This window comes from Lissotriton vulgaris, chromosome 2_1 (genome assembly GCF_964263255.1).
Source record: "Lissotriton vulgaris chromosome 2_1, aLisVul1.2, whole genome shotgun sequence".
In the NCBI taxonomy this organism is placed as follows: Eukaryota; Metazoa; Chordata; class Amphibia; order Caudata; family Salamandridae; genus Lissotriton; species Lissotriton vulgaris.
In genome coordinates, this window is record NC_141687.1 from 1,225,810,278 (window position 1) to 1,225,838,052 (window position 27,775).

General features: G+C 46.4%; 1 protein-coding gene across 1 annotated transcript in view; it reads left to right on the forward strand.

Moving 5' to 3' along the window:
• The window catches only part of ACAD8 (acyl-CoA dehydrogenase family member 8), a 350,191-nt gene that overhangs the window by 236,450 nt on the left and 85,966 nt on the right, over positions 1 to 27,775 (forward strand). Inside the window, exon 6 of the mRNA XM_086956943.1 lies at positions 13,272 to 13,409. Coding sequence (XP_086813069.1) covers positions 13,272 to 13,409 — 138 coding nt within the window. The remainder of the gene's footprint in view (positions 1 to 13,271; positions 13,410 to 27,775) is intronic.

The window sequence follows — 27,775 nt, forward strand, 5'->3', positions numbered from 1 at the left end:
TATAATCCCAATCTATAAAAAGGGTAATAAAAATCTGCCTGCCAGCTACAGAACTAATTTTGCTAATTGACTGTATCACCAAATTTTGTGGTGGGTTATTTTTGGGAAATTAGAGGAATGGGCTGAACATGCATCCTTTTTCTCACCATTCCAATACGGCTTTAGACCTAGTCTAGAAACGACTGAGCAGGCTCTTACTTTCCATCTTATCTGGGGCAAACATGTCAAGGCCATGAGAAATGCCCTCCATATGGCATTTATGGACCTCTCCTGTGCCTTTGATTTTGTTGACATGAAGAAACTACGGGTTTTAATGCTTAAGGCAGGAGTTGTCCCTGGTTTGTTGGGTTTAATTAAACAACTACATTAGGATACATCCCTTAAAGTGTGTTATTCATACTCTGGGGATTGGACATAACATTATTAAGGTGAGCAGAGGAGTGAGTTAAGACTGTATATTGGCCCCATTTGTATTCTTATTTACAGTGATTCTCTCAATAGACCCATGACTGGGTATGAGCCAGGCCTAGGCGTTTGGTGTGGATCCTCTACTCGGACCAATGGCAGACTTGAGTACCTGTGCCTCATAGACCGCAGTTTAATCGAGTTTAACCGGCGATACTTCTAGGCTTCTAGATATGGGGAGCATGTGTGCTCGTTCGACCTACTAAACTGGATGGCATACAGTTTTACAATGGACGGACTGGAAAACTTTTTGGAGTTCATGGCAGTCCGCTTTTCTCGTCACATTTTTGACTTTGGAGACTAACTATAAATGGTTAGCAATTTTTGAGCGCCCCATTGGCAAACTTTTGGAACATTATAAGCTGGCAGTATAAAAAAAATGTTGGCTTCAAAATTACACGAATTGGCTTTAGAAAAAGACGCTTTGCCCCTGCGTACTTCTGATTTTTGTTTTTTCCATAAGGCTAACGCCCTGGCCAAGGGGAGGGTGTCACATGGCCCATAGGGACATTGTCGTTTTTCACTAACTTAGCAGGAGTACGTTGCAGTTTGCCTGCTGCTTTGCACACGTTACTACACATATTTATATTTTGCGATATTTTCAAAGACTACTTTCACATGAGAACTCTTCGCTGTGTTCACTCTCTGCATGTTCCTGGGATTTTGACTGAACATTATGTGCAAGGTGAAACAACAATGCCCCTTGTTATTTTGTTCTGGCCAGTCCTTAGCCAAAACATACTGATGCATCTGTTGTTTGGACAGCGTACTTGGGTTTTTAGTGGGATGCACAAATGGGTAACTCACACACTTGGAGAGGGAACTTTCCAGGGTGAAGAGCACCCATGATGTAGATCTACCATCTATAGGCTAAGGTATGGGGTCTGCTGACAAAGCCCAGAAATCTTCTGTTATATCATAATACTACTTCTTAGCAAGGAGAGGGAAGCTAGGCACTGTAGTCATTTCTCCATTGTATTTCTATGATGACATCTCCCTTCATGATTTATGGACTAGCTGCTATGCTGACTATATTTGTATTATGCATTTTCCTGCTTGTTGTGGCACGTATACTGCATGTTAGGGCACGTTAGTTAAAATAAATATTTTAAACTGTTTCGTGTCTCTGTCATATCTTATTGTGGACGAGTAAAAGAGAGTGAGCAAAAAGGTGTTTCTTGTTACTGCGATTCCTGAGCGATCTGGAGTGATGTGTTCTGGGGTGTGTCTAATCATTTGTTTCTCTGTGAGTGAGTAGGAGATCAAGTGAGACACTATAGCTAGTCGGTCCTGGTTTGTCGGTACCAAGGTGGTGGGAAGTCTCAGAACCTATACACCAAGGTCCCATATCCTGCTCATAGTTCTGTATTTGTGCAGAATCCCTGCAACACTGATCATAATACTACTTCCTCCTCTTTACTCTTAAACTTCTTTTCCTTACTCCTATTCCTTCCTGTTAATACTCTTTATTATTGCAATGTGCTTGTTAGAAATGGGATCCCTGGCTGGCCAGGGCTTGGGCCAAAGTCAGTCAGAGACCACCACTCTTAAGTCAGGGCAAGGGAGTTACACGCCAAGATAACCCCTGCTCACCCTCTAGCTAACGTGGCGCGAGCAGCAAGGCTAAACTTGGAGGCGATATGAGTTAAGTATTTGCGCACGCAACCCAGCAACAACACCCAAGGCCCACCACAAAGGAAACTCCACACAAGGTTATATATAAAAATAGCCTTTGTATTATACCAAAACACATTAGATAAAACACACACTTTACAATATGCCAACAGGCACGGGCAGAATTTACAGGGGATATGTACAAGACGGGGCCACATGGACCACTGTCAGGAATCAGCACTTTTAAAACTTAGAATACAATACTTGTAGGCCTAGAACTTAGAACATAGAACAATAATCACTTTTAGCACACAACCAGTAATCGCTGGTAAAGGTTAAGTACCACCTACGCAATCCTAACCCCCTTAGGAACAGGTCACGCAGGGAACCAAGACCTCACTAGCACCACCTGTACTAGCAAGAAAACAACCACCTAAGTATCACAATACCTGTAGGGGTATAAGCACATAACACATGATGCATAACATACATTCAGAGGTGTAAGAGAAAACACATGACGCCCAAACACATTCAGAGGTGCAGATAACACATGATGCATAAATCACATTAGCACAGAACTTACATCAAAGTCCAGGGTCCAGGTTGCGCCACTGCGCCAAGACCTAAACGTAGCAGCTGCCCACAAAGTGCTGGGCAGCTGATGTAGAGAATGGGGGGGCCAACTTGGGAGCCTCGCAGGCTCTGAACATATACTTGTCCCCTTTTTGGAGCCTCGCTGGGCTCTGAGTAAAGAAATGGCCCCACGAGCCCCTCTGGCTCTCAAAACAAATAATGTGGGCTGTGAGCCTCTTGGGCTCAGACAAACAATTGTGGCGTCGTTGGAGTCCCTCCCTGGGGGACTCAATTCCACTGGGTGCCCTCTTGGAGCCACGGGGCTCCGTGAACAAAGTAGCGCCTTGAGCCCCTCGTGGGCTCGTAAAACAAATGCTGCGCTGGGAGCCTCCCGGGCTTGAGAAACAACTGGGCCACGTTGGAGCCTTCTCGTGCTCATAAATAACAGGGGGGGCGGTGGTGGAATCCCTCTCGGGGGTCTCGTGATTGAGGACTGAGCCCCTCGGGCTCTGTTGCGCATCGGTGGAGCCCCTCTCGGGGGACTCAGCATCGGGGAAGGCCCCACAGGCCTCTGGACACCCGGGCGCTCGCGCTGGAGGGGAGGGGAGGGGCGGGCACCGGCAATGTGCCCCGACACCCCTCCTCTCCCTCCTGCAGCACTCACCGGGTTGTGGTCGCGCCGGTCTCTCCTTGCTCTCCGGGGCTCTCCCTCGCTCCTGGGGGCCCCGGGGGGGGGGGAAAGCAGCAGTTCTCTCAGGGGGAAGCAGGGGCGTGGAGTAGGCTCCCGCCGCTCCCTGCCTCCGTCGGGCTCCAAGGACTCGAACCAAACCTCCTCGGGCTGGCAGCCAATCACGGCGCGGCCCGGGGAAGCATCATCAGGAAATCCCGGGCTGGCAGCCAATCCCAGCGTGGCCCGGGACAGACATCACGAGGGGTCCGGGCCAGCGGCGGTAAATACGAAAATAAGCGAGGTAGGCACTCGCTGGGGGTCCAGGCGACCTTTGTAGGACGGGGCAAATGCTGGGTGGGCACCGGTTTGGAAAGCAAAGCGCTCTCAGCGCTGCAGCAACAATGAAGCGCACCCAAGCGCTAGAAGGCAGGATCCAGCGCTCCCAAGCACTAGGCACACAAAATAGCGCTCTCATGCGCCAGGGGTTAATGGAAAGGGCTCCCAGGCGCTAGGGCAACGGCAAGTAGCAAGTCCTTCAGGGGTCCATCAGCAAGCCAGGGGCTGGGCAGGGCCCAGGGGGGGCAAGCCTTCCCCTGGGCCCAAGCAGCACGCCCCTGGTAGATTCAAGTCCGCAACCAGAACAAGAACATTTTCATGGGGTCACAGCCCCTCTTTTATACAGACAAATCCTTTGTCTTTGGGCAGGGTGGGGGCAGAACCATTCGCAGCTGGTCTGTGAGCACTGTTGATGGGCTCAACCACCCTCTCTATTCACTGGCAGGGCTTGGGTCATTAGACGCACCACAGGGGGCGGAGCCAGCATAGTGTGGGACAAACCCAGCCTCATTCAGGACACAGGCGCAGCCCCTCCCTCACATCAGCATGCTAATCTCTCCATTCACCACCGGGGCAGACCCACACAGACTCCTGGAGCCTGGCATCACAGCCAGCTCCAGCCAATCATACGCCAGGCATATTCACAGCACACACACAGCCATGTCTAGAAGTGGCACTTCCCCACTAGATACATACACGCCACCCATACCATTGCGCAGCATTCACTCTCACGAGTTCGCACATACCAAACTTGAGCATGCACGCCTCACGCATCAGGAACTACCAGGGACACAGACATTCCCCATGCATTCCTATGGGAGGGCAGGCCAATCTCACTCACGCACCCAGGGAGAGCACGCACTTTACACTGCGCCACAGTGTCAAAGTGCGCAAAGAACAGAAATCACTATAATTCAAGGCAAAAAGTTCAGGGGTGAACCTGCCAGAAGGGCCAAGTCCAACAGTGCTCCTATCTACTCTAACACGTATTTCCTCTTACATCTACTTTTTCCTTCTGCTCTTACTTATTGTTTCTACCACTTACTCCCACTCTTACTACTGCATAGTCCTAATCTTACTTATTTATACATTTACTCCTGTACTTGCCATTTACCTTGCTACTACTATTCCCATTATTCCTAGTTCTTCTTACTCATACTCTCATTCCTTAGACCTGTTATTGTTCTTGCTCACTCCTAGTCTTACTCCTACCTACTTATGCTTAACCCCTCCCACGCTCATGACGAGCTCAGCTCGTCATGAGTTTGGTTCTCGTGTGCTCATGACGAGCTGAGCTCGTCACGGCCGTTAGAACGCTCACACGTGGGGATAATTCCCTTGCTGTGCTGAGCGTTCTATTGAAACAGGCGTGGCCGTGACTAGCTGAGCTCGTCATGAGCACACGAGAACCGTGGCTCATGATGAGCTGAGCTCGTCATGAGCACCGGGCGCTGTGCGCGCCCCCAGCACAGCAGGGGAATCGGGCCAGCAGCGAAGGGGTTAATCTCACCTTCCTACGTACATCTACTCTTAGGCCAACATATTCCTCCTCTTATTTCTGCTTTACAGTTCTTATGCCTCTTCTTATGAATACTTACTCCTACTGTCCATTTACACTTACTTACTCCCACTCATCCTTGTACATACTTGCACATCTGTTGTTAGTGCTACTTAAGCATACACTCACTCATACTCTTTAATTTTCTCCTATGTAAAACTACGTACCCCTACTTGTACTCTTTCTCTATTTTTTTGTCTACTTTATTATCCTGCATACTCTGACCTGCACGTTATTACTGCTATCACTCTTGCTCTTACTCCTGCTTACTCCTACCTGTAACAACTCTTAATCTTCGTCATTATTACTCCTATTCATACTTGTACTTGGTCCTATATAAATGCTACAATGCTATACAATACACATATTGTTAGCCTTACCCTTATGCCTACTTTCTCCTGCTTACGTTTACAGCTACTCTTAGCCCTGTTTACCCCTAATCTTACTCCCTTATGCCTAATCGTCTATTTATACCCATTTTACTTACTGCAACTCTCACTTCAATTTCCTGAAGACGACTCTTCCCTTCTGTAACACTTTATGGTGGGTACTCTATCTAAACCCAGATTCCTCATCTTGTGAATACACACAGGTAGGTGGCGTTAAGCTCTACACTGCCAACCATTCACTCTGGAAGTGACGAGCAGGGCCACATATAAGCACTCACTATGCACAATGACGTCCGTTGCTTTCAAAGGCTTGTCCACGCCTTCAGATGCAGAGAAACATCTGCAGATTGGTTTGACCAGTGTGTAAATCTCTACTTTTGGACTTTTTTAGATGGAAAATAGTCTATTCCAAGAGACAGGAAGGTGGGAAGGGTTGAGGAATCTGTAGTAGAGCCCGCTAACTACAGGCCAATCTCTCTACTACCTGCCCCTGCTAAAGTACTCAAAAGACTTGCTCAACAACAACTAGCAGGCTTTCTTGAAGCCTCAGGTGCGTTTCACGACTCTCAGCATGGCTTTAGGCCAGGATATAGTACTGAGTCGGCCCTAATCGAGATGTCAGACGCAGTAAGATGGAGGCTGGATGAGGGATCAAGAGCAGTGTTGGTGCTGCTAGATTTGTCGGCAGCATTCGACACCATTTCCCACCCCCTCCTCCTTGAACGCCTCCACTCAAAGGGCATTCGGGGCACGGCCTTAGGATTGGTATCTTCTTTCCTATCTAACCGGTCCCAGGCAGTGTTCACCCCCCCATTTACCTCAGCAAGCCGCCCGCTTCGGTGGGGAGTCCCTCAGGGCTCCTCGCTGAGCCCTCTTTTGTTTAATGTTTACTTTTCCCTACTTTTTGATATCATCGCCCAAACTGGCATAAAGGTCACCTCCTATGCTGATGATATCCAGCTTCTGTTCTCATTTGATACTATCCACCCCTCAACCTTTGACCCCTTAAAAAATTGCCTCCGCACAATCGCCCAATGGATGAACAACAACTTCCTAAGGCTGAATGCAGGGAAAACGGAGGTTCTCTTTTTCCACCAGCCTTCTCCTCTTGACCCTAACATCTGGTGGTCCCTTGATTTAAGTGCCCCTCCCCTCCCAAAAGACTGTGAAGAATCTTGGAGTTAAATGGGACTCCAACCTCACTTTTCATCAGCAAGTTCACACAGTCTCCGCTGCATGTCTAGCCAAGATCAGAATGATAAAAAAGTTCATTCATTTTCTACCTAGTAATACCAGGAAGATCGTTGTACAGGCGTTAATTACTTCGCACTTAGACTACGCCAATGGCCTCTACACTGGACTGTCTGTAGGGCTCTGTCACTGCCTTCAGACGGTCCAGAATGCGGCGGTGCGTCTAGTTGCAGGTATTCCCCTACGTGAGCATATTGCTCCCCACCGTTGTGATCTTCACTGGCTACCATTGCACAAAAGGGCAGAATTCAAAGCTCTGGTACTAGCTCACCGGGCCATGCAAGGCAAAGGCTCTGCCTATCTGTCCACTTGCCTGATCCCCTACACTAACATCAGGACCTTACGCTCCTCATTTAAAAATCTTCTTACAGTCCCCAGATTTAGGAAAACCCGCTCAGGTGGGAAAACTTTCCCCGTGTTGACTGCGGCCCTCTGGAATAAACTTCCTAATGCCATTCGGTTGATCAAGGATGAACAACCTTTTAGGAGAGCCCTCAAAACTTATCTGTTCTGCTGATCAACCTCTGCCTCAATAACCTCTCCAGGCTGTATGTAGTCACACAGGAGCGCCGGGACACCCCGTTGGGGTAGCTGTGCGCGATATCAAAATACACTAAATAAATAAATAAATAAGTACAGAAGGTAAGTAACTTTTAATTCTGAAAGATACATATAACCGTAGATTCCTCACCTTGTAAATAGATACCAAAGCAGTACCTCCTCCAGTGGTGAGTTTGTGGAATGGCTTAGACAAAAAAACTTCTGTAGGACTGAATAGGCAAAATGCTATCCCTACGCACTTTATTGTCAATATAGTAATGTTTCTTGAACGTGTTCACTAATAAACACGTAGCAGCCTGACGGATATCGAGAAGAGGTACCCTGCTTTTCAGTGCAGTAGTAGCAGCTCAAGTGGAATGAGCCCGTAACCTTTCATGGGGGCTGCGTTTTTGCTAAAGCATAGCATATTTTAATGCAGAATACTATCCATAAAGGGATATTTCTTTTCTGCTCCCCTATATCCTCCTTTGCCCTTGAGAAGCCAACAAAGAGCCGATCGTCCGCTCTTTGGTCCCTGGCGCAATCAACGTAAAAACTGAGGACTCTCTTGGGATCCAAGCGATACAGTCTCTCCTCCTTTTTTGAGGGGTGATGCTGTGCAGTAAACACCAAATACATGATAGCCTGTCCAGCATGAAAGGGTTTTAGCACTTAAGGCAGGAATGTCACTTATGTCTTTAAAACCAGTTTGTCAGGAAAAGATTGTGCAAGGCTCATGGATTCCGACTGCCTGAAGCTCGCTCACATTGAAAGTTGGTGTTCTGCAATTAAAAAGGCCGTTTTCATTATTAAGTCACAGTGGACAACTGTGCAGTCACTCAAAACTGCTACACATGAGGAAGGTGCTGACCAAGTTTAAGTTCCACTCGTGAATTTCAAAGGGCTTTGGTGGTAACATGATGCAATCTTTTGAGGAACCACATCGCAACAGTTGATTTAATCAAAAAAGACGAATCTGACAACTGTAAAAAAGCAGAAAGAACCAACAACTAGCCTTTAACAGTGCCCAGCACAAGGAGTTGCAGGACCAATGACAAAATAAACACCACTTCAGATAAGTTAGCTTGTGGCGTGTTTATCTCGGGTGTGCTCCACCAGCCCCAAACGTGTCCTAGCGCCCAGTAATATTGATTTAATAAATAGGAGCTGACTGCCAGAATAACATCAATGGCCTCTGGGGGAAGATCAAAGGAAACTAGCTGCTACCACTCAATCTCCATCCATGGAGGTGCAGATTACGGGGTTGCAGGTGAAAGACCATGCACAGTTGCTGGCTGAGGGAGTGGTGTCAGAACTGAAGTCCACACTGAAGCCGGTGCAGAACCCAAAGCAGGTACAAGAGTTGATTTCCACTTACACTTCTTGTGCTTTTCTTTGACCTACCCAAGACTTTGACTGCCAGGAGTATCTTCTGCACAAATTACTTTGGGAAACCGGACCTTCCTTTCGACTTTGACCAGTCATGGCGTGGAGACTTCTGTTGATTGACAATGTACAGTTTCACCTCACAGTCCACTAGGGCTTTTGGTTTCATCTGGACGCAGTCATGTCATGTTATGTTATGGCCGGTTATAAAGCGCAATGGTTACTACAAACGGAGTCTCCCCGAGCTGAATTCCATTCGGGGTTGAGATCATGACTGAGCACAAGTGAACAGTAACACTTTAGGGAGCAAGATTTTTTCTGAACAGCCACATTTTAAGTAGCTTTCTGAAAGTTGCTTCTGATATCTCCTGTCTTAGGTATATAGGTAGAGAATTCCACCTCTTGGCTGCCAGGTACCTAATTTCCTTTTGAATTTAGGAATGCAGGCCAGACCTGTTCCATCAGATCTCAGGCTGCACATAGGTTGGTAGGAGTGTATCATGGGGGGGGAGATATTTCGGGCTTTTGCCCTGCAGTATTTTGTGGACAAAATGAAGGAAATCCTCTCGTCAACAGGGAGCCAGTGGAGAGCCTCCAAAGCGCACTAGCTGTTGGAGAGAGTCTAAAGATGTTTAAAAGCATCCGAGCTGCTGCTTTTTGCACCCGTTGGAGCATATGAATGCTCCTCTTTGGTGCCCCCAGATAGAGGACATTGCAGTGGTCCAGTCTGAATGTTACAAGCCCCTGTACCGCTGTCTTTCTTGCATTGTTCGGGATGACGTGCCTGTGAGAGCTCCGATCTGCTCAGAGAAGGATAAAGTAGAGTCAAACCAGACTCCAAGATTTCGTAGGCCCTGGTGTTGTGTTCTGACCCCAGGCACAAAAGGCATACCATGTGCTGGCCGGTCACAGACATTTGTTTGGTCCCTACAAGATAGAAACCCCGTCGTTTTGGGAGGTAAATTCCGTATCACACCGGTTAAAGAATTTTTTTTTGTGAACAATCTTGTCAAAGATGAAAGGAGTACAGCTTCAGACTTGCATCTGAAGGCGTGGAAAGAAAGGAACCTATATGTGGCCCCATTATTCGCTTCTGGAGCGGAACAACATAGGTGCAGAGGCATATGACGCCACCCGCCTATCTGCTTATGAGTTTATGGATCCGGTTTACTTTCAGTCTTACTCCTACTCCTTCCTACTCTCCTTCTACCCACTCCTAATCTTACTTCAATTTACTCCTTTGTAATCCTATTTGCTGGTACTTTACTCCTTCTCATTCCTGCTCTTACTCCCACTTTCCCCGTACACTGATTCCTACTCTTACACAAGCCCATATCCTTTTTATCTATGTTTACTCCTGCTTATGCCTTATCTTACTTTCACCTATCCCTACTTTTTCTTACCAACTATTGCCTGATTCTACTGGTATTCTTGCTTTTACTTGTTGATTATCTTACTACCTAGTCCTACTTGCTCCTACCTAACCCTTGTTGCTCCTGCACCTAACCCTACACTTAATCCTGATCTTTCTCCTACATACACTACATCTACTCTTCCCTAATCCTTCTTTTACTTATTCCTATTCTTTCTTTTGCTTACTTCTGCTTAGTCCTACCAAGTCTTAATTATGCGAACCTACTCCTGCTCCTACTCATTCTTTCTCTTACTCCTACAAATTCCTACATACTCATAGCAACTCCTACGTCCTCCTACTTCATCTTACTCCTATGCACACGCAACCACATTCACTGTATTACCGAGTGCGCAGTCACAAAGTGATAAAGCATACAGAATTCGGAGTGAATATGCATTCCCATCCTTATGCGCTTATGTCTGCTCATCAAGTGTACTTGTGTGACATGTGTGAATGAGTATGTGTATGAGCATTTTGGTACAAAGAGTAATTTACAGTTGTGTAAATCTGTGCGTGTGTATACTTAGGTGTCTCCATGACGTGTACTCTAGCATGTAGGCCTATGTATGTTTGTCGGCTTCTTTGTGTTGCTATTGCTCCCTTTCATTGAGCAATTTAAGTAGAATGGATGCTAGTAAGGGAGTACAAGGGGCAGCCCAATATTGCTTTATAGCCCTTTAATTGCTACAATGGGTGACATTGGGGATAAAATAGCCAGTCCAATATTAGTTTCGTCAGTCGGCTATTGTAGGATACATTTGTATATCCCACAGCCCTAAGCATATCTGGGATGGTGGAAGAAGGCAGACCGGAGACTTTGCCAGTGCTAGGTTAGGGAGTATTTTTGGAACTCTGTGTTGATGAACACCCCAGGGGTAAGGGAGCAGTTCTTTGTATGGATCCTAGCATTTCATAGCAGTGGAAGGCAAGAGAAATAACAAGTCTCTGGCTACAGGGCCTGCAGGCATGACTGGCGAGATTTGGAATTTAGTTCCACCTGTCCTTGGACATACAAGGTTGATTATTTTTTTAGGCTTCTTCAGCACAGCTGTAGCTATCTATTGGACGTGTTAGGTTACCAATACATCCATCCATACATACATACATAATACCGACACACATAAATACATACACACAGAACAAAAGTGCCATTGGCATTTTTTTTAACTTGCATTTGTTGTTTTTAAAGTTATGGCATTTCCTGGAGATTTGCGTGGGGCTGCTGTTGTAACGTCTCCAATGTGCAAGCTATCTCCCACACTATCACTTAGTCCCATCCAAAGTGAGATCTATTGGCTTAGATTATATTACATAATATCCACACACTGTTTTGACTTATTTGGTCGTTGTTATGGCAAAAAAAAATCCTGGGGGCATGGGTAGAGTCAGTGGCGTAGCGTGGACGGAGACACAGGGGCGGTTGCCCCATGCGCAAAATTTAGGGGTGCAAAATTGGGGGTGCAAATTGTGTACTGCGCTGCACAATACTTGCCTTGCCTGTGGTGTTGGCAATCCACACTACACCGCTGGGTGGAGTGCAGAGTGGACAAAAACCCAGTTCCCTTAGAAATGATCCCCAGAAGGGTAGAAAACACACTCCCACCTCTGCCCTCCTCCTATCCACCAGAAAATGTTGCTAGATTTTGCCAAAGAATTTGCTAACAGAATGGACAATATACACTTTTTTCTTTCAAAGCAAACATCGGCTAAGATGGCAATAATGTAGGGGTCTAGCCTATAACCTTAACAGAGCCCCTAATCCAAACTTTAGCCAGGAACTTGTAACCGTGCGTACTGTGCACATGGTCATGCCCTGTCCCCTGTAACATAAGGTATTGCGTGCAACCATAAAATAGCTTTTTGTGTTTCTTATAACAATACCCTCCTCTGAGGATTTTGCAGACAGTTCTTGCAAGATTAAATATGACCACTTAAGTTTGACCTTGGAAGGTACGCAGATTACTTCGGTGAGAAGTTACAACTGGGACCGATAAGTTACAGTTTCCCATTGAAAATTTCATGGTGTATTTTCGAAAAGTGCAAACCACAAAAACTGTTTCCCAAGATCCATGATCAGTTGGAACTGGAGAGCGAGAATATACAAATGGTGTGGTCAAAGATCATGCCAGGTGGGCAGTGCCTGATGTAACCGTGCCCAGCTGGCACCGAAGGCCATGGAACTGAGACCAGTTCATTGCTGAAGGCCACACTCATGGTGTAATAATGGGGACTTCAGTTACATTGAGATACGCCTAAAGCAACCTTTATGCTGCAGCATATCTATCCTGTGGCACGCAGGCCTGACTATCGGCCATGTACCACTGGGGGAGAGTGGTGAGCACAGCGTGTGGCCGAGGGCCATGCCCTGTCGGCTATAGTTCCAGCCTGACCTCAGCAAGTACTTGGGTGTCTGAAGAGTGCATGAAGGGTGTGGCCGAAGAGCCTACACTCCGTGGACACTGAGAGTGGGTTATTAGAAGCAAGGTGTGGTTGAGATTTCAGGCTCTGTGTCTGGAACCCGAAGAAATTGTCTAAATGACATTCCCTAAAGGCTTTGGGTACAAGGGAGTTTTTTTAGCTCGTGTGTGCAGGGCTTGCTGAAATGCTGCACCATCTTCTGTAATCCTTTCTCACTCGTTTTCTCTCTTCCTTTCTCTCACAGGCTGCTACATTAAAATGCTCTCTGTAAAACACACTGCTGCTTCTTAAAGCTAGCCGTACGTTAGGCCAAATGCCTAAAGAAAAAACAACACAAATATGGTGTCAGACTCATCCTTTTAGTGTTTGGCGAGCTATACATGAACCCTTCTTCATAACATTTCATATTCGCTTACCTTAGTAGTGTCTCTTGAGCTTTGATTACAGCATTGAATGTTTGAGGGCTGAAATTATATGTACCATAAATGAATAATGATTACAGTTTCTCTTGCAATATTAGGCTGTAGTGTAATCAGAACAGGCGGGTAGTAATGCCCTTTTCACAGTTTATCGTGCCAGGCCTGATTATTGCTGTTACATCAGTAGGTGCATGCTGTGTACACTAAAATGTTGCTTTTTCCATTCTTTTTTCACTAGGCGTTTATCAGTGGTGGCGGTGATGCAGATGTCTATGTGGTCATGTGTCGCACAGGTGAAAGTGGCGCGAGGGGTATCTCCTGCATAGTGGTGGAGAAGGGGATTCCAGGATTGAGCTTTGGCAAGAAAGAGAAAAAGGTACAAGACTGATGGGACCAATGGGGGCCATACTAAAGATTTGCTGCTAAAGTAATGAAACGCCATGATTAACAGGGTGGGGCTGATGGAGCCTTGGGGCTTCAATAGCCCATACTTTAATGGGACTGGAGAAAGGCAACCCAAAATATTGCAGCTGGCTATTTGGCTCAAAAGAACATATTCACAGGTGGCCTCACTAAGGTATGCTCCTACTTATCTCAAATAAGGGGGACTATATCTCAGCCACCCAGAAGAAGTGGTGCTGCCCTAAACCACTTTGATTTAGAGGGCATGCCTTGGCACGCCCCTGTCACACATAATGAAGCTGAATCTAGTTGCCAAGAGAAAGCAAATATCCTCCACCTGAAGTAAAGCAGTGGAACATGTCATTGGGTATGGCCCAGCTGCCTGGAAAAGGCACTCGCCAGGCCTCTCAGAATTATAAGGATTTTTCCAGACACTGGATTAAAGGACCCAACCCAGCTGCTTGAAAAATTATAGGATGGGCCTTCCTAACTAGACCTAATGGCTCCTCTGAGAATTCATGCTTCAGCGTATCGGGGCGTAAACTTCCCTGTGAAATTCAACCTGCCCTTTCCCCCACAAGTTGCTATCGCAACAGCTGGACACCATGCAGGCCAAATTCTCTCACTTGCTTCATTCCAGTAATTGAACAGTCTCCTCCCCCTCAATATCAGGTTGTGCCTATGGTTCACTAATCAGAGCTTTGTAATCCAAAGTTCTTTCCTACTTGGAAGGGCCAGCTCTGTAAATACCAGGACCAGTCTCTATGAACTCCGTAACTGGACATGCTCCGGAAGCCGATGGTTTCATCAGCTTCATCCCACCCACCAGCAGGACGGTCACTGTATGACTCATTCATTTTAACAGCATCCCCCTCAACAGCTGGGGGGGTCAGTCAGCCCCTCAATTATTTAATAGTAGGGAGTCCCCCTCAGTGGCTCGATGATCTCTATATCCCTGTGTTTGAAATGGGGGTCTCTAGTTGGCAACGTTGTGCACCTTTGTCCAAGTAGGGACCCTTCTGCCTAGTCAGGGTAAGGGGGATACACTTCTAAAATAACACCTTCTCACCCCCCTTGGTATCTTGGCACGAGCAGACAGGCTTATCTCAGAGGCAGTGTGTAAATCATTTGCACATAACCAACAGTAATACAGTGAAAACCCTACAAAAGGACACCACACCAGTTTAGAAAAATATCCAACATTTTTATATATCCAAAACAAGACCAAAATGAAAAATATCCAACATGCAGTACTTTAAAAATGTGCACTTTTCAATAATACTTGAAAAACACAGTTTCTTGAAGGCAGTAGATCCGTCCGGTGCTGTAAACAGAATCCAACAGTTCAGTCTGACAACATCGGTCAGGGGTGTCAACAGACTAGTAAACAGTACCTTTTGTGATGTAGCTGACACGTTGATGCGGGCCGGTCGTGGCAACCGTCTCGGTTCCAGTGTGAAGCGGAGCTGTTATGTGTGCGGTACCCTCAAGTCGCGGTGCAGGCATCAGCATGATGGTCGTCCAGGGGCGTCGCTGAGACCAGGGCTGCGGTGCGGAGTGAAGGCGGTGCTCGTTGCAGTGCTGACAGATCACGGTGCAGGCAACAGAGCAGGTTGCAGGAAGCTGCCGTGCCGCACTGCAGTGTGGGACAGGGCAGTGAGTCGTGTGACTTATGAGAGGTGCCCCCACGCCACGATGCGGTCACGGAGGTCGCAGTCAGCCTGCAGCGATGGCGTTGGTGAGACCAGGACAGTGAAGTGAAGTGAGGCACTGTTATAGTTTAAAACATGACATTGTTAGTGCATATTTCACCTAATTATAACGTTATTTTAACCTTTTCTTCCAGGGAATTTCCAGCATTTTTTTAACATAATGTAATATTCAATCACCTTATGTAAATCCAATCATCCCCCCCTCCCTCCCCCCGCAAAGGATGGCAAAGGGCCTGCAGCCAACCCCACGCTGAGCACGGCCTTCAGCTAGGCTCTGTGGCCAACCCCTTTAACCCCTTCCATGCTGCTGACGGAACGGTTCCGTCATGCACTACGGGTGAGCTGTGCGGATGACGGAACCGTTCCGTCATGACTCCGCCCGCGCAAGGCGGAGTCAGCATGGGCGGGGAAAACCGCCCGCACGGAAGGGGTTAAAGACCGCCAACCCAGCCTAGCGGAGGGCTCTCGGTCATTCACAGCAGGGGATTTGCCACAGGGCCTGGCCTGCAGCCAACCCCCCGCACACAGCCAAACCACGCTGAATATAGCCTTTGCCCGTCCGTTGGGGTTGGCTACAAAACCTGACTTACAGCCAAGCCCTGGTGCCAAATCCCCAAAGGCAGCCAACCCCACACTGCACATGGCCTTTGGCCGAGTACGGCAAGGGGTTGGCCCGGGGGACCTCATCCCCCATTGCCTTTTTGTAAGAGGAGGTGAACTGCATGGGTTTTTTCATTTTAAAATTTTCCGTGGATTTTGCAAGATAAAAAAACAATTTTTGATTACCAGAACTTTGGGTCAGGGTATCCCTACCCTGCCCCCTTATGTATTTTTTTTAATACCCTTTTTTAGGACTTTAGGCAAATGCACTTTATACCGGGGATGTGCTTAACTATCAACAAACTTATGCGCTCTTTTCTGCCATTCCAAAGCCATTAAGATGCAGTGCTACGTGAAATGCGTAATTTACATTATCTATTAATTTGGCATCTAGTTGCAATGCTTATTGAACACATGGAGATAAGAGCGCTGTCAACATTTTACCACAGTTCACTCTGGCTGCTGTTTGAGCAAAATGTTACCGAGCATTGTGACAAAGGCAGTTTACTGCCGAAACGTGTCTTGTTTTGAGGGTGTAATCAGTAAAGCTGATATTTTTCCACACATTCCGGAGTGTCTGTCATTTTTTGGATTGGGAGGAGTTGTGTATGTGTGTGTGTGTGGGTGTGTGTATATTTAGACACACACACACACAAAATCAGATGGTGCAAATGGATGGTTTTGTGCCCCACATGCAATTAAAATGCTGATATTCTGTGGCAGCACAATAAAACCAGACATCCTGGTCTCTTGATTCCTGAAGACTGACTTCTTTGAGTAATATTTTGCTGCTCTGGCGGAGTCGGGAGCCGAGCGGACGCTGATCGTCTCGGCTCCCGGCCCTCGAGATGCTCTGACACGGCCCTGGGCAGATACAGCCCTTCATTTCGACCGCTCTTTTTTTCCAGCACGAAGCGGAGCGAGTGGGGCAGGTGCGGAGAAGCAGCGACCGCTCCGAGGTTGGCAGACAGGCTCGATTTCCCGAGGTGAAGGAGGAGAGGGCGGAGGCGCTCAAGTGGCGGGCGGCACGGCGCCGTGGACTCCGCTGACTGCCGCCGCCGCTGGGAGGTAGGATTTCGTCCTGCGCTACCCCGGCTTGTCGAGACTCTCGCCGCAGCAGCTGGCATAATCTCCACTAGCTTCACTTCGGTGGAGACCTCCACCGAGGGAATCCTCCCAGCGCCTGCCTGACTCTAAGATGGCGGCCGGCGGCGACTTTTGGATGGCGATCGCCGCTTCCACTGGCTCGCCCCAACTTCTCCCCGGCCTCCTGCTAATCCTGTGGCCCTCTCTTGGACTTTTGGCCTGCCTCCCGACCTGCTGCCAGTTTGGGGCCACTGCCAGTGCTGGAATGCCCTGTGGCCCTGCAACACGGGCCAGATCTCCAGACCACTCACCCCTCCCCCCCCGCATGGCACCAGTGTTCTGAATGTGCCGCTGCTCCTCGAGTCCACACTGCTTGCGGGTGAATCCACACACAACCCACCGGCAGCCGGGCAGCGCCCCATGGCCAACTCGTGACCGTACCAACAGCGTCAACATGGTCCTCACCACCTGGCGCACTCTCTCCCCCACCGAGACGGCTGACTGCAAGCTCTCCAAGATGGTGACGCGCCTGCGGCTGGCCTCCAGCTTCATCTCCCACCTTCACTCCTGGACTTCTTGACTTTTTGTTTTGTCCTGACCATCAATTTGCTGCTGCTTTCGGAAAGTTTAGCTGGACTCTAGCCCTCCTCTTATTCCCTCGTCCGTTAACCCTGTTCCCGCGGATGATCCTCAAATGTTCCCTCCCTTTTCCGCTTCCCCTTCTCTCCATACCCTTACATCCCTCCCATCCTCCTCCTTCGGTGACTGCATCCACACTTTTGGAACTCTGCTCTTTGACTTATTGTAATAACTCTAATCAATGGTATTTGCTTTAGACCTTGCACCATATACCACTAGTGTCTGCAGTGGACCTTTGTACTCTCTACCACCCCTATGTGACCCTTAGAGTGTTTCCAGTCATATCCCTCCTGTGTAGATAGAAGATAACTCTAATGACTAGTATCCTATGTGATTTTTAGATTGTATCCATGTGTATCCCCTCCCTGTGTTTAGAGTTATAGCTTTAACGTCTAGTCGCCTGTGTGACTGTTGGAATATAGCCAGGTGTATCTCTTCCCCCGTGTGAAGAGATAACCCTGTTCACTAGAACAAAAAGAAATGTGTTCCTGTAATGTGTAACGTAACTGATTCTATGTAAAGTGCTTTGATAACATGTAACGGAAATGGTGCTATGTAAAGCGCTTTGATAACCTAATCGGTTCAAGTTCCTGAAATGTGTAATGGATCTGATTCTATGTAAAGTGCTGTGATAACATGTAACCGAACTGGTGCTATGTAAAGCGCTCTGATAACCTAATCGGTTCAAGTTTGCGCTATAGAAAACTCTAAAAATAAATAAAATAAATAAATACGTACATCACCTGTGGTAGTCCTTCGGCACCAATTTTCTTGTTTGGTGGTGTACAAATACATGCTTAATTGGAGGTGCTATACAGTCTGGTCGCAAGATGGCTGCAAATTAGTGTGGCTCTGCTGGCAGGAGCACTAATCTCTTTTATCCTACACATACTCGGGTAAAAACCCTGGACTGCGTCCATGATACCCTGTGGCACAAGCAAACTTAATTTGGCCTGGATTCAGAGCACTGCAGGAGCTGTTCGTCATGTCGTGAGAGAGGGGCAGGCAGTCGAGTGGCCATCCGGCATTGAGTTTGAGGTCAACTGGTTTCACGGCCGATAGCGGGGGTGCCCCCGAGTCCCCTGCTGATTGTGGCCTGATCTGGATTGGCCCCCGGCGCCCCTGCCTAGTAGAGGGCTTGGCTGACGGTGAGCGGCTAGAGCGAGTTGGCCTGCAGCCTGCATGCAACCTGAGCCTACTAGAAGTGCTGGTGCTTCCTTACACCACCGCTCCTGGAGGAGATCCCGATATCAGCTTGATCGCCAATGCCGAATCATAGACGTGAGGCCTGGAACCCCATATACCGACACTCGGCTGAGAGTATCTGAGAGACTAGATTCAGGCCTTTGAAGCCAGCCCATCGCTGCTGCCTGAGGCCTAAAGATTCCCTGGTGAGTGGGTGTTGGGATCTTACCTGCGTGCCAGAATCCACAGGAGCAGACAACTAACTCCTCAGTCCCCACCATAGCTGCCAGTAAGAAAAAGAGTCCACACTCATACCCACAGGGGGGAAAGGGGAATAGGAATAGAAAAAGAGACCGCCTCCAGAATCAGGTATCAGTCAACCTCCCACTTCCTTGCTGTTCTTCCTTGTTTGTAAAGATGCGTCTAATCTGCGCATGGGTGAGGTAGGAAGACACCTGTAGGGGAAATGAGAGACAGCTACTTTCTCGATCCTACTCTACTCACTCTAGTTCATAAACATTCTAATCCTTCCTAACTCTACCTGGTTCAATAGTAGGCTTGCTTCTCTTTTGGATGATTCAATAAAAATTGTCAAAAACTTGTGATAACTCAATTTCTAGAGCGCTGGTGATGTTTTTAAGCAAGGTGCTCTGACAGGAATTGAATTAAAATGCAGGTGACATAAGGTTCTTTTAGAGTACTTAAGGGCTATGGAAAATGCTATGAGAGTGCCAGACAAGTCCACAGCTTCCAACAATTATAGCATACATCTTACTGTCCTTCTAGAGAGTTTATTCAGTAGTTGAGCTCACAGCTTCTGAATACTGTTCCTCAAAAGTCTTTCTCCTCAGGGAATTCAGGAAATGCCAATCCTCTTCAGTCAAAAAGAAGGTGGGAATTCCCCACGTGTGTACACACTACTCCGAAAGAATTCAGGATAAACACTATGAATTCGCTCATTGAGCGAGAGCTCAAACAAGACACTGCTCCCTGCCCTTAGGCTTCGGTTGAAGTGCACAGCTCGCAGACCTGGGTCAAAAGACTAGAACGCTGATGTAGGAATCTATGGCGGCTGCCATCTTCGATCGTTCTTACCTCAGCGAAGGAGATTGTGAGCATAAGTCTCCTTAACGGTAATAAAAGATGAAGGCATCGCCACAACCACCAGGGGTAACAGGAATTTCTGCATCTTTGAATTTTGGCGGGCTTTTAGAAATGCTGGCAATTGATTTCCTGACAGAAGGCTGCGGGTGTGGCATGACAAGAGAGCCTGCAGCAAATTGGCTGACTGGAAAATCGAAGGGTAAGCACAGCCATGTGATGGAGCAGTTAATATGATAAGTGAAGCCTGTGATTCAATGCTACATTGTAGCGCAGGAAAGGCAAGTGCAAGTCTGGATGTACTGCTGTGGACACCTATTGGAAAAAGGCACAGTGGTAAAGAAGATGTGACTGGGCTGTCCTAGGCCATTTTAATAACAGGGCTGTTGCCATTTAATTTTAGTGGAGATTATATGTGATTACCCATTAAGTGAGACCTGTTGAGCTGCGGCCACGAGGGTGGATCACTAGCACCACAAATTTAACAGGGGAGGATGTAACGCAGACTACCTGGGGTGTCACATGGAAACAGTGCAGCTTTGCGTTGATTCAGCATCATTGCTGTGTGGATCCCTTCGCCTACGCATTATCCCCGGGGGAGCCTCAGTGAGGCGGGGCTGAATACTTGGAGTGGCGCTCCTCTCTGTCTGAAATGCACTCCAGAACTGGAGAAGGAAGCAAGATGTTGTTGCTGATTTGAAGTTAAGCACGGTGCTAGCACTGGTGTTCTGCTCGTGCCCCATGTGGACCAATTGATGGAGAATGGCAGGACCCTAGCAACGACGGGGGATCAGCTTCGATAGTACACTGGTGGCCGTAGAGACTCTGTACGTAAATTGAATAGCAGAAGATGGGCAAAGCTGATGCCAAACAAGTGAAGCTCACTTTGAAAACAGAAGAAAGACACACACTCTGGATCTTCCTTTTGCAGATCCTCCACATTGTCAAGATGGCAGAGCCGACCAGGCCCTAGAACCTGTTATTAGAGCTTTGTTACTGGACCTCAAGCAAAGTCTTACAGCAATTGGCACAAAAATGGACCGCCTAGCGGACAGGACGGACCTCCTCAAAGAGAAAGTTGACAAACATGATAATCAAATAGTACAGCTTGACAACCGCACCTTGGACGTAGGAGATGGGCAATCAGGTGGCAGAGAAAAACTACTGTGTATGAAAAAAGTATTAGAAATAATCCAGAATGAGAACGAAGACTTAGAAGCGCTCTCAAGGAAAAATAATATTCGGACACTGGGTGTGCATGAGTCTACAGCAATGGACAGGATGGAGGATTATGTAGAGGAGAATTCTGGATCTTTTTTGGACAGGTACTCTACACTGTGTTCACAGTAGAATGAGCGCACCGGTCCTTGAGAGAAAGCCTTCCCTCCCCCCGGGAACTACACCCCAACCTATAATAGAGCTTTTGTGGAATTAAAGTGATTGAGATGTGGTTCGAATGCCAATTGAGTGAGAAACCACCATTTCGATACAAGGGAAATGAAGTGTCATATACCCAGATTTTAAGTTGGCGGTACAGGCCACTAGGAAACGGCCGCACATAGAGTGGAAAGGATAGAGAGGTGTTATACCTAAGGTGCTGTAAGGACTACCTCTGAGTGTTGCACCCAGATTTAATGTGTGAACACTAGCTATCAAATAACCTGTTGGGGTATTGTTTATATACAGTGTTGTATATATACATTTTTTTCTTTCTGTCATATGTACATGTATTGTTGTATGTTTTTGTATTTATGTATCTTAGAATGACTTATGGTCAGAGATCGGTCCCCATGCATGTGTGTTGAATTAATTTAGATAAACCGTCTGTGTAGAATTATATACTTATGTTAGGGTAATTAACTGTGCCCTACATTGAAAATAAATCCGATATTAATTCCTCCGTATCCATCTTCTTTGTTTATGTATACGTGGGAAAGTGGCAGAATTTGAAGGGATAGTGCAGAGGGAAATACATTACCGGAGTAAAGAAACCCATGAGCAGCGATGTGGGGAGGAAGACAGGGCAGGGAAAACTCTGCCTCAGATGCTTTGGAAACCCTGGGTTAGCAACTACCTAGTAGAACTACACAATGAACAGCATCCCGTACATGTCAGAACTGAGGCTGTGCAGGAAGAGATAATCACTTTTTTCACCGCATTATATCTGTCACGGCATAGAACTCAACTCCATATCAAGCAGAATACTTTGACTCATTACAGTTGCTGTGGCTGGAAGATGATCAAACAACAACTGGGATGGACCCAACAAGGGAATCTAGGATACTACAACTCAGTGCCAAGAGAATAGGAAGGAAAAACCATTAGGTTTTTAAAAAGAACCCTCACCCACCAACCTAGTTGGTGGCATGCTTCATCACTGGGTTCCCACCTGGGCGGCCAAGTACATCCCAGGTGTGCTACGACGCCTGATTACAGCGGAGCGGGTGTGCTTTGTGAAGGAAGTGAGAACAAAGTGTAGGATAAAAATGCCTCTAGGATCCTCCATCGAGGTAGAACTACTTAAATCTTGAGATCCCAGAGCAAGGTTAAAAATAAGAAACGGTGAATACTTATAAGTACTATAATGGTCTTTGGTATCCAAATAGCGGTTCACATGTTTCAGCCTATTCGTCAAATTCAAAAGGCTTTCTTCAGGACCAACAGTGCAGTGGGTCCAAATTAGGGGGTCTCGTAAAGTATCAGCACATGCGCTAAGGTGTACTGTGAGTGCAGGGGTGTTGCCATACTTACGGTTCACACCAGCATGTATAGGGTTTAGACGTGGCCTTATAGCATTTCTATCGATCCCTGCTGGGGGCGGACCCCTATAGTCACACATTCGTCAAGGTGGTCCATCCACTTTTGATCTATTCTGGTGGTTGGAAGATGGCCACAGAAGGTACCTTGATAAACCGTTTACAGTAGTGGGGGTGGTCCCTATCATTAATGCTATGCCAGCTGATAAGGCACCAGGTTGGACGGCCTTACAGCCACATTCTACAATGAATATGCTCATATACTGGCACCATAACTTCTTGGGTTGTATGAGGAATCATTGTAATTGGGGGTATTGCCACTATCCATGAGGGAGGCATTAATCGTTACAATTCTTAAACCTGGCAAGGACCCCCTCCCCCGGACACTGGCTCCTATCGCCTGCTGTCGCTGCTAAATATGGACAATAAAATATTTGCCAAATTAATCTATTCAAGACTATTCCCGCTATTGCCAACTAGGGTCCGTCCGGGTCAATCGGGATTAGTGCAGGGCAGATCCATATTGCACAATCTGCGAACCTTTTTTTGCCCTGAGTGCAACAGCCAAATTTTTAGACGCCACTTATGGGTTTGACTACTTGGAGTGGGCATTTCTATTCGCTCTCCTGGCGTGACTGAGTGAGGGCTTGTTTTTTACGATTAATTGGATTGTTAAAAAAATCGACCGATGGCCCTCATATGTGTGAACGGGACAATCGCGACCCCCTTTGCAGTGACTAGGGGGACACGCCAAGATGCCCCCTGTCCCCTATCTTGTTTGAGATCGCCATGGAGCCACTTGCAGCTAGTCTGCGTCCGCATCATGCACAATGTGGCCTTGCAGTCAGTCAAAGTAACTTTATTCGGTTTAAATAATATCATACAAGTACAATGGACATAAAGAAATACACACAGTTCACACAAAGAATAAAACATTCCAAATGATATGGCAATAAGCTGCTTATGTCCATAAAAGGCATAAAATTAATTATTGTGGTGTGCTTTGCCTGCCCTGGTCCGCCGCGGCAATTAGTGCTGTTTGAGCAGAGGGCAGTGTTTCATTTTGGGTGTATTTCCGGTTCCCGGTTCTGGCTGGAGTTGGCGCTCTAGTTGGGGGAGGGAATACCTCATAACGCACATTCCAGAACGGACGCGCAGCGGACACGCACCAAAAGCGCACCTAAGGCAAGCTCGTCTGTGCCCAGAAGCGGCTAGCGCCAGCAGCGCTACCCGTTTTTTAATGGAGTCGCATGGCGGCCGAAGGTATTTTAGCCATGATAAACTCCCGGGTTTTAACCGTCATAAGGGTAAATGCGAATGCCATTGGGCTGGGACATGAGATCATTGTAAATTTTGCTTTTGGACTGAGTTGACAGATCCTACTCTTCCAGCTGCCCCGGCAACTATTCTCTGGAAAGGGTACTGTATACGGACAGCGTTAATCAACTCCCGCTCACTTGTTAAGCATGCCCCAGACATATTAGAGCTCCTCTCAGATGAGCAGTTAGATCTATTATTTGTAACAGAGACATGGCTTAACTAGTTTTACGCCCCGGCGGTTGAGTTAGCCATCCCTAGGGGTTACAAAATAGCGAGGGCAGACCATAAAGTGGGTAGGGGTGGAGGGATAGCGGTGGTGTTTATGGACTCGTTGTTTTTTTTCTTCGAGGAAACACTAGACATTGGAGATGGGGAGGCACTTGATTTTGCCATTACTATGTCGCCACATTTTACTCTAGGCGGTACACTACTGTATCGGCCCCCTGGCCCCACCAGAGCTTTTTTGAAAGTGCTTGATGAAGTAATTGTCCCTTGGGCGCTACGCTTTTCAAATTTCCTACACTTGGGTGATTTTAATATCCATTTGGATAGCTCAAAGACTAGTGATACTAGGGAACTAAATGACTAGCTTAATCTGGCACAATTGACCCAACGGATCAGCTCTACCTCCCATAATCGGGGGCACACTATAGACTTGGTCAGTTCTAATTTTCCTTTATCCATCAGGAAACCCCTCCAAGTCTCTTGGTCAGATCACTTTCTGATCCAGTTCTCCTGGACCATCACAAAGCCTCTCTTCTCTAAGGGACTGTCTCAAGGTAGACCGTCGCAGGGAATAGACACCCCTGCTTTTTGTAGGGCTCTGCTAGACACACGTCCTACTGCCGCTATTCAATCAATCAATCAATTTAAACTTTATTCTGATTCAAAATGTATCCATAAAAACACAGGTCAGATAAATAGATATTAAAATACATAATATAAATATAAAAACGGCAACCTTGTTCAGAACAATATCCATAAAAAAACATTCTTATTGATACAAAAATAGCACTAAAATATAGCTCTTAAGTACAGTTAATTGCATGTATTCTTTATAAGGTACCTCAGTTCCGTATGGTCCCAAAAATGGACGAACATGTAAAAAAAAAAAAGAAATGCGAACATAGACATCAACCTTCATTTAGTGCTCATAGAAGTACGTGAGCCGACTGTCGCTTTCAGAAAAGAACCTACACGAAAAACCAGAGCATCCTCTTCTAATTTAAGAATTTCTGTGTAGGCTGTTTTGTGATCATTAATATCAGTTTTCTTAAAACAGGGAATCAAAAACAGTTATGTACACATTTGATAAAAATTACAAAAGAATAAAAAATGTGGCATTGTTTGTCTGCTATGGTTATCACATGGGCATAACATTTGATCAAGCGTGACATTAAACCCTAAGGAAAAACGGAGCATATATTTCATAGTACCCACTCTTAAACGAAACAACAATCCTTTTTCCCAGTGGCCAATAATTTTTAAAAGATGGCAGATGGGATGGCAACATTCGTACATCTTCTAGAGACACGCACCTTACTACTGAGGGTTTCAGGAGCTCTGTATCATATCTTCTCCTGCATCAATTTCTTGCTTACACCGCCCATATTAGTTGGTTTTACAAAAATATGTTCAAGGTTTACACTGATCAGACTTTCCCGTACGAAAAAGAGCCACAGTATGTCCATTCCCTTTTCACAATTAAGACAATCAGAGATTGTTTTTTGTGAGTGTTGCTGCTGGATTCTGCCAAATTTTAAGCCAAAATATGCTGGGCCGTGCCCTAATAAAATCCTCAATATATGACAATTTTAACTCTCCATGGCAGATGTACTGTGATGCGGAGTTCGGGGCCCCTAGCAATTTCCTGCAAAATCTATTTTCCTCACCCTGAATGCCACTGCAACCCGTGAAGCCCCAATCTTCTGCCCCATAGGTTGCAACGGGGATACATTGTAATTTAAACATTTTTGTGATGGGTAATACCACCTCGGCTTTTTTCGGCTGTGGTAGTGACACTACCTAATTAATTGCTTTCGCGAATTTTCCCCTGCTGTGTGCCACGTGAGTGGTTCAGGAGCCATTGGCTGCAAATACAGCCCCAGGTATGGGAAAGTGCAAGTGCGTTGTCTATAGCGATTGATTTAACAAGGTGCTTTTTTTGGGCCAAAGGCCATTAAAAAAGATTTGTTAAAATGTGTGCGGAGATCTAAGGCAGCCATAAAATCAACAAAGCCCTGTATTAAAGTGTGCAGTGCATTTGGTGTGCGGCTCATGAGGACCGCATCATCCGCATATAATAAGGCGGATAGGATATTACCATTGATAATGGGAACGTCATTCATGAGCTTAGTCGGAGAGTCATGGAGATCGTTAATGTATAAAATGAATAAAAGTGGAGCTAATAGGCCTGCCTAACCTCTCTGCCAATAGTGATATCCTGTGTGACCTCACCGCCTTTACCAATCCGCATCCGGGCCTTTAAGTCCCTATGTAGGCACGCCAAAAAATGAACTAAAACGTCGTCCAACCCATATTTTAAAAGAATAGACCAAAGGTGTGACCTGTTAACAAAATCAAAAGCTGAAGTAAGGTCCATAAAGGCCAAATAAATAGGGGATTTTTGTGCTACAGTATATTTACCGATCAAGTTAAAGTTTAGCACTGTTCTACAATGCCTATTTTGCTCCTGCAACCTAACTGGCAAGAATTTAAAATATGTTCATCCTCGGCCCAGGACCTAATCTTGTTAAACAGGATTCTCCCGAGTATTTTTATTGTATTATCAATCAGGGAGATCGGTCTGTAGCAGCTAGGGTTGGATCGGTCACTTTTTTTAAAAATAGGGACAATAATACTGGTAGACCATGTGCAAGGAATTGAAGCAAGAGTTCGATTATAAAAACATTCAATAGGAGAGGTGCCCAAAAGCCAGGTTTGTGTTTGATAAGATCCATCATTAGCCTATTGGGGCCGGGGGCTTTATTGTATAGCATCCTCAACTTCTGATACAGATATCTCGATCTTAGAGGGTCTTTGATAGTTATATAATTCCTCATTCCTTGGTGTGGCTTGAAAGATCTTTGAAAATGAGATAGCCACGCTTCACTAGAAATTGTATAACTTATAGAAGTTAATGCGAGGCCTGCAGTTCTCAGATCCTTCACTGCTAACCAAAAGCTGTTCCCATTATTAAGTGCAGCAGCGCACGCAAGGCTATCCCATCTCTCTTTTAGAACCCCATCTTTCCGCTGTTTCGGGATACACTTGTATTGATTTCTCAGAGATTTTACAAGTACCGGGACCCTCGGATTCATCGCAAGGGCCTCACGAAAATCTCTATTAGCTCTAGAGCAAGCACTATTAAACCAGCGTGAGCCTTGATTGGGCTTAGCTATTGGTCTGGATAAGATTTGTTTAATGCCCCCACATAGTTGGACAAAGGCCTCAGTTACCATAGGGTTATGATCACCTGGTGACAAACTGTCAATGAGTGTTCGATGAGTTTTTATCATTCTAGAAAATAGGTCATTATTATCAACACCTCGCCAGGTCAATCTTAGGCTATCATTTAAGGGAATTAGGTTACTAGCCCCGCACTCTTTTACAAATTTTGGCCTAGGGGCGACTCTTAACCTCAGCCCTTCACAGACGATCTTCCAGTGGGGCAGATATAAACACATAATCAATAGTGGAGGTGCAGCCTCGCCCTCTGTATTTTGGTACAGTATGGCTATCTTTACAGGATACAGCCGCAATTTCCATTACATTTATTAAATTGTAATTGGCCAAATAGACCAACAATTCAGCCCCCCTAATAACACAGACGTTTATCTGTGGTGGGTTCCTTGTCCAGTGGGTTATTGCTTGAAATCCTGACATTAAAATCACCACCTAGACATATACCAGTTAGCTTATCAAACAACCTTTGCCTTTGT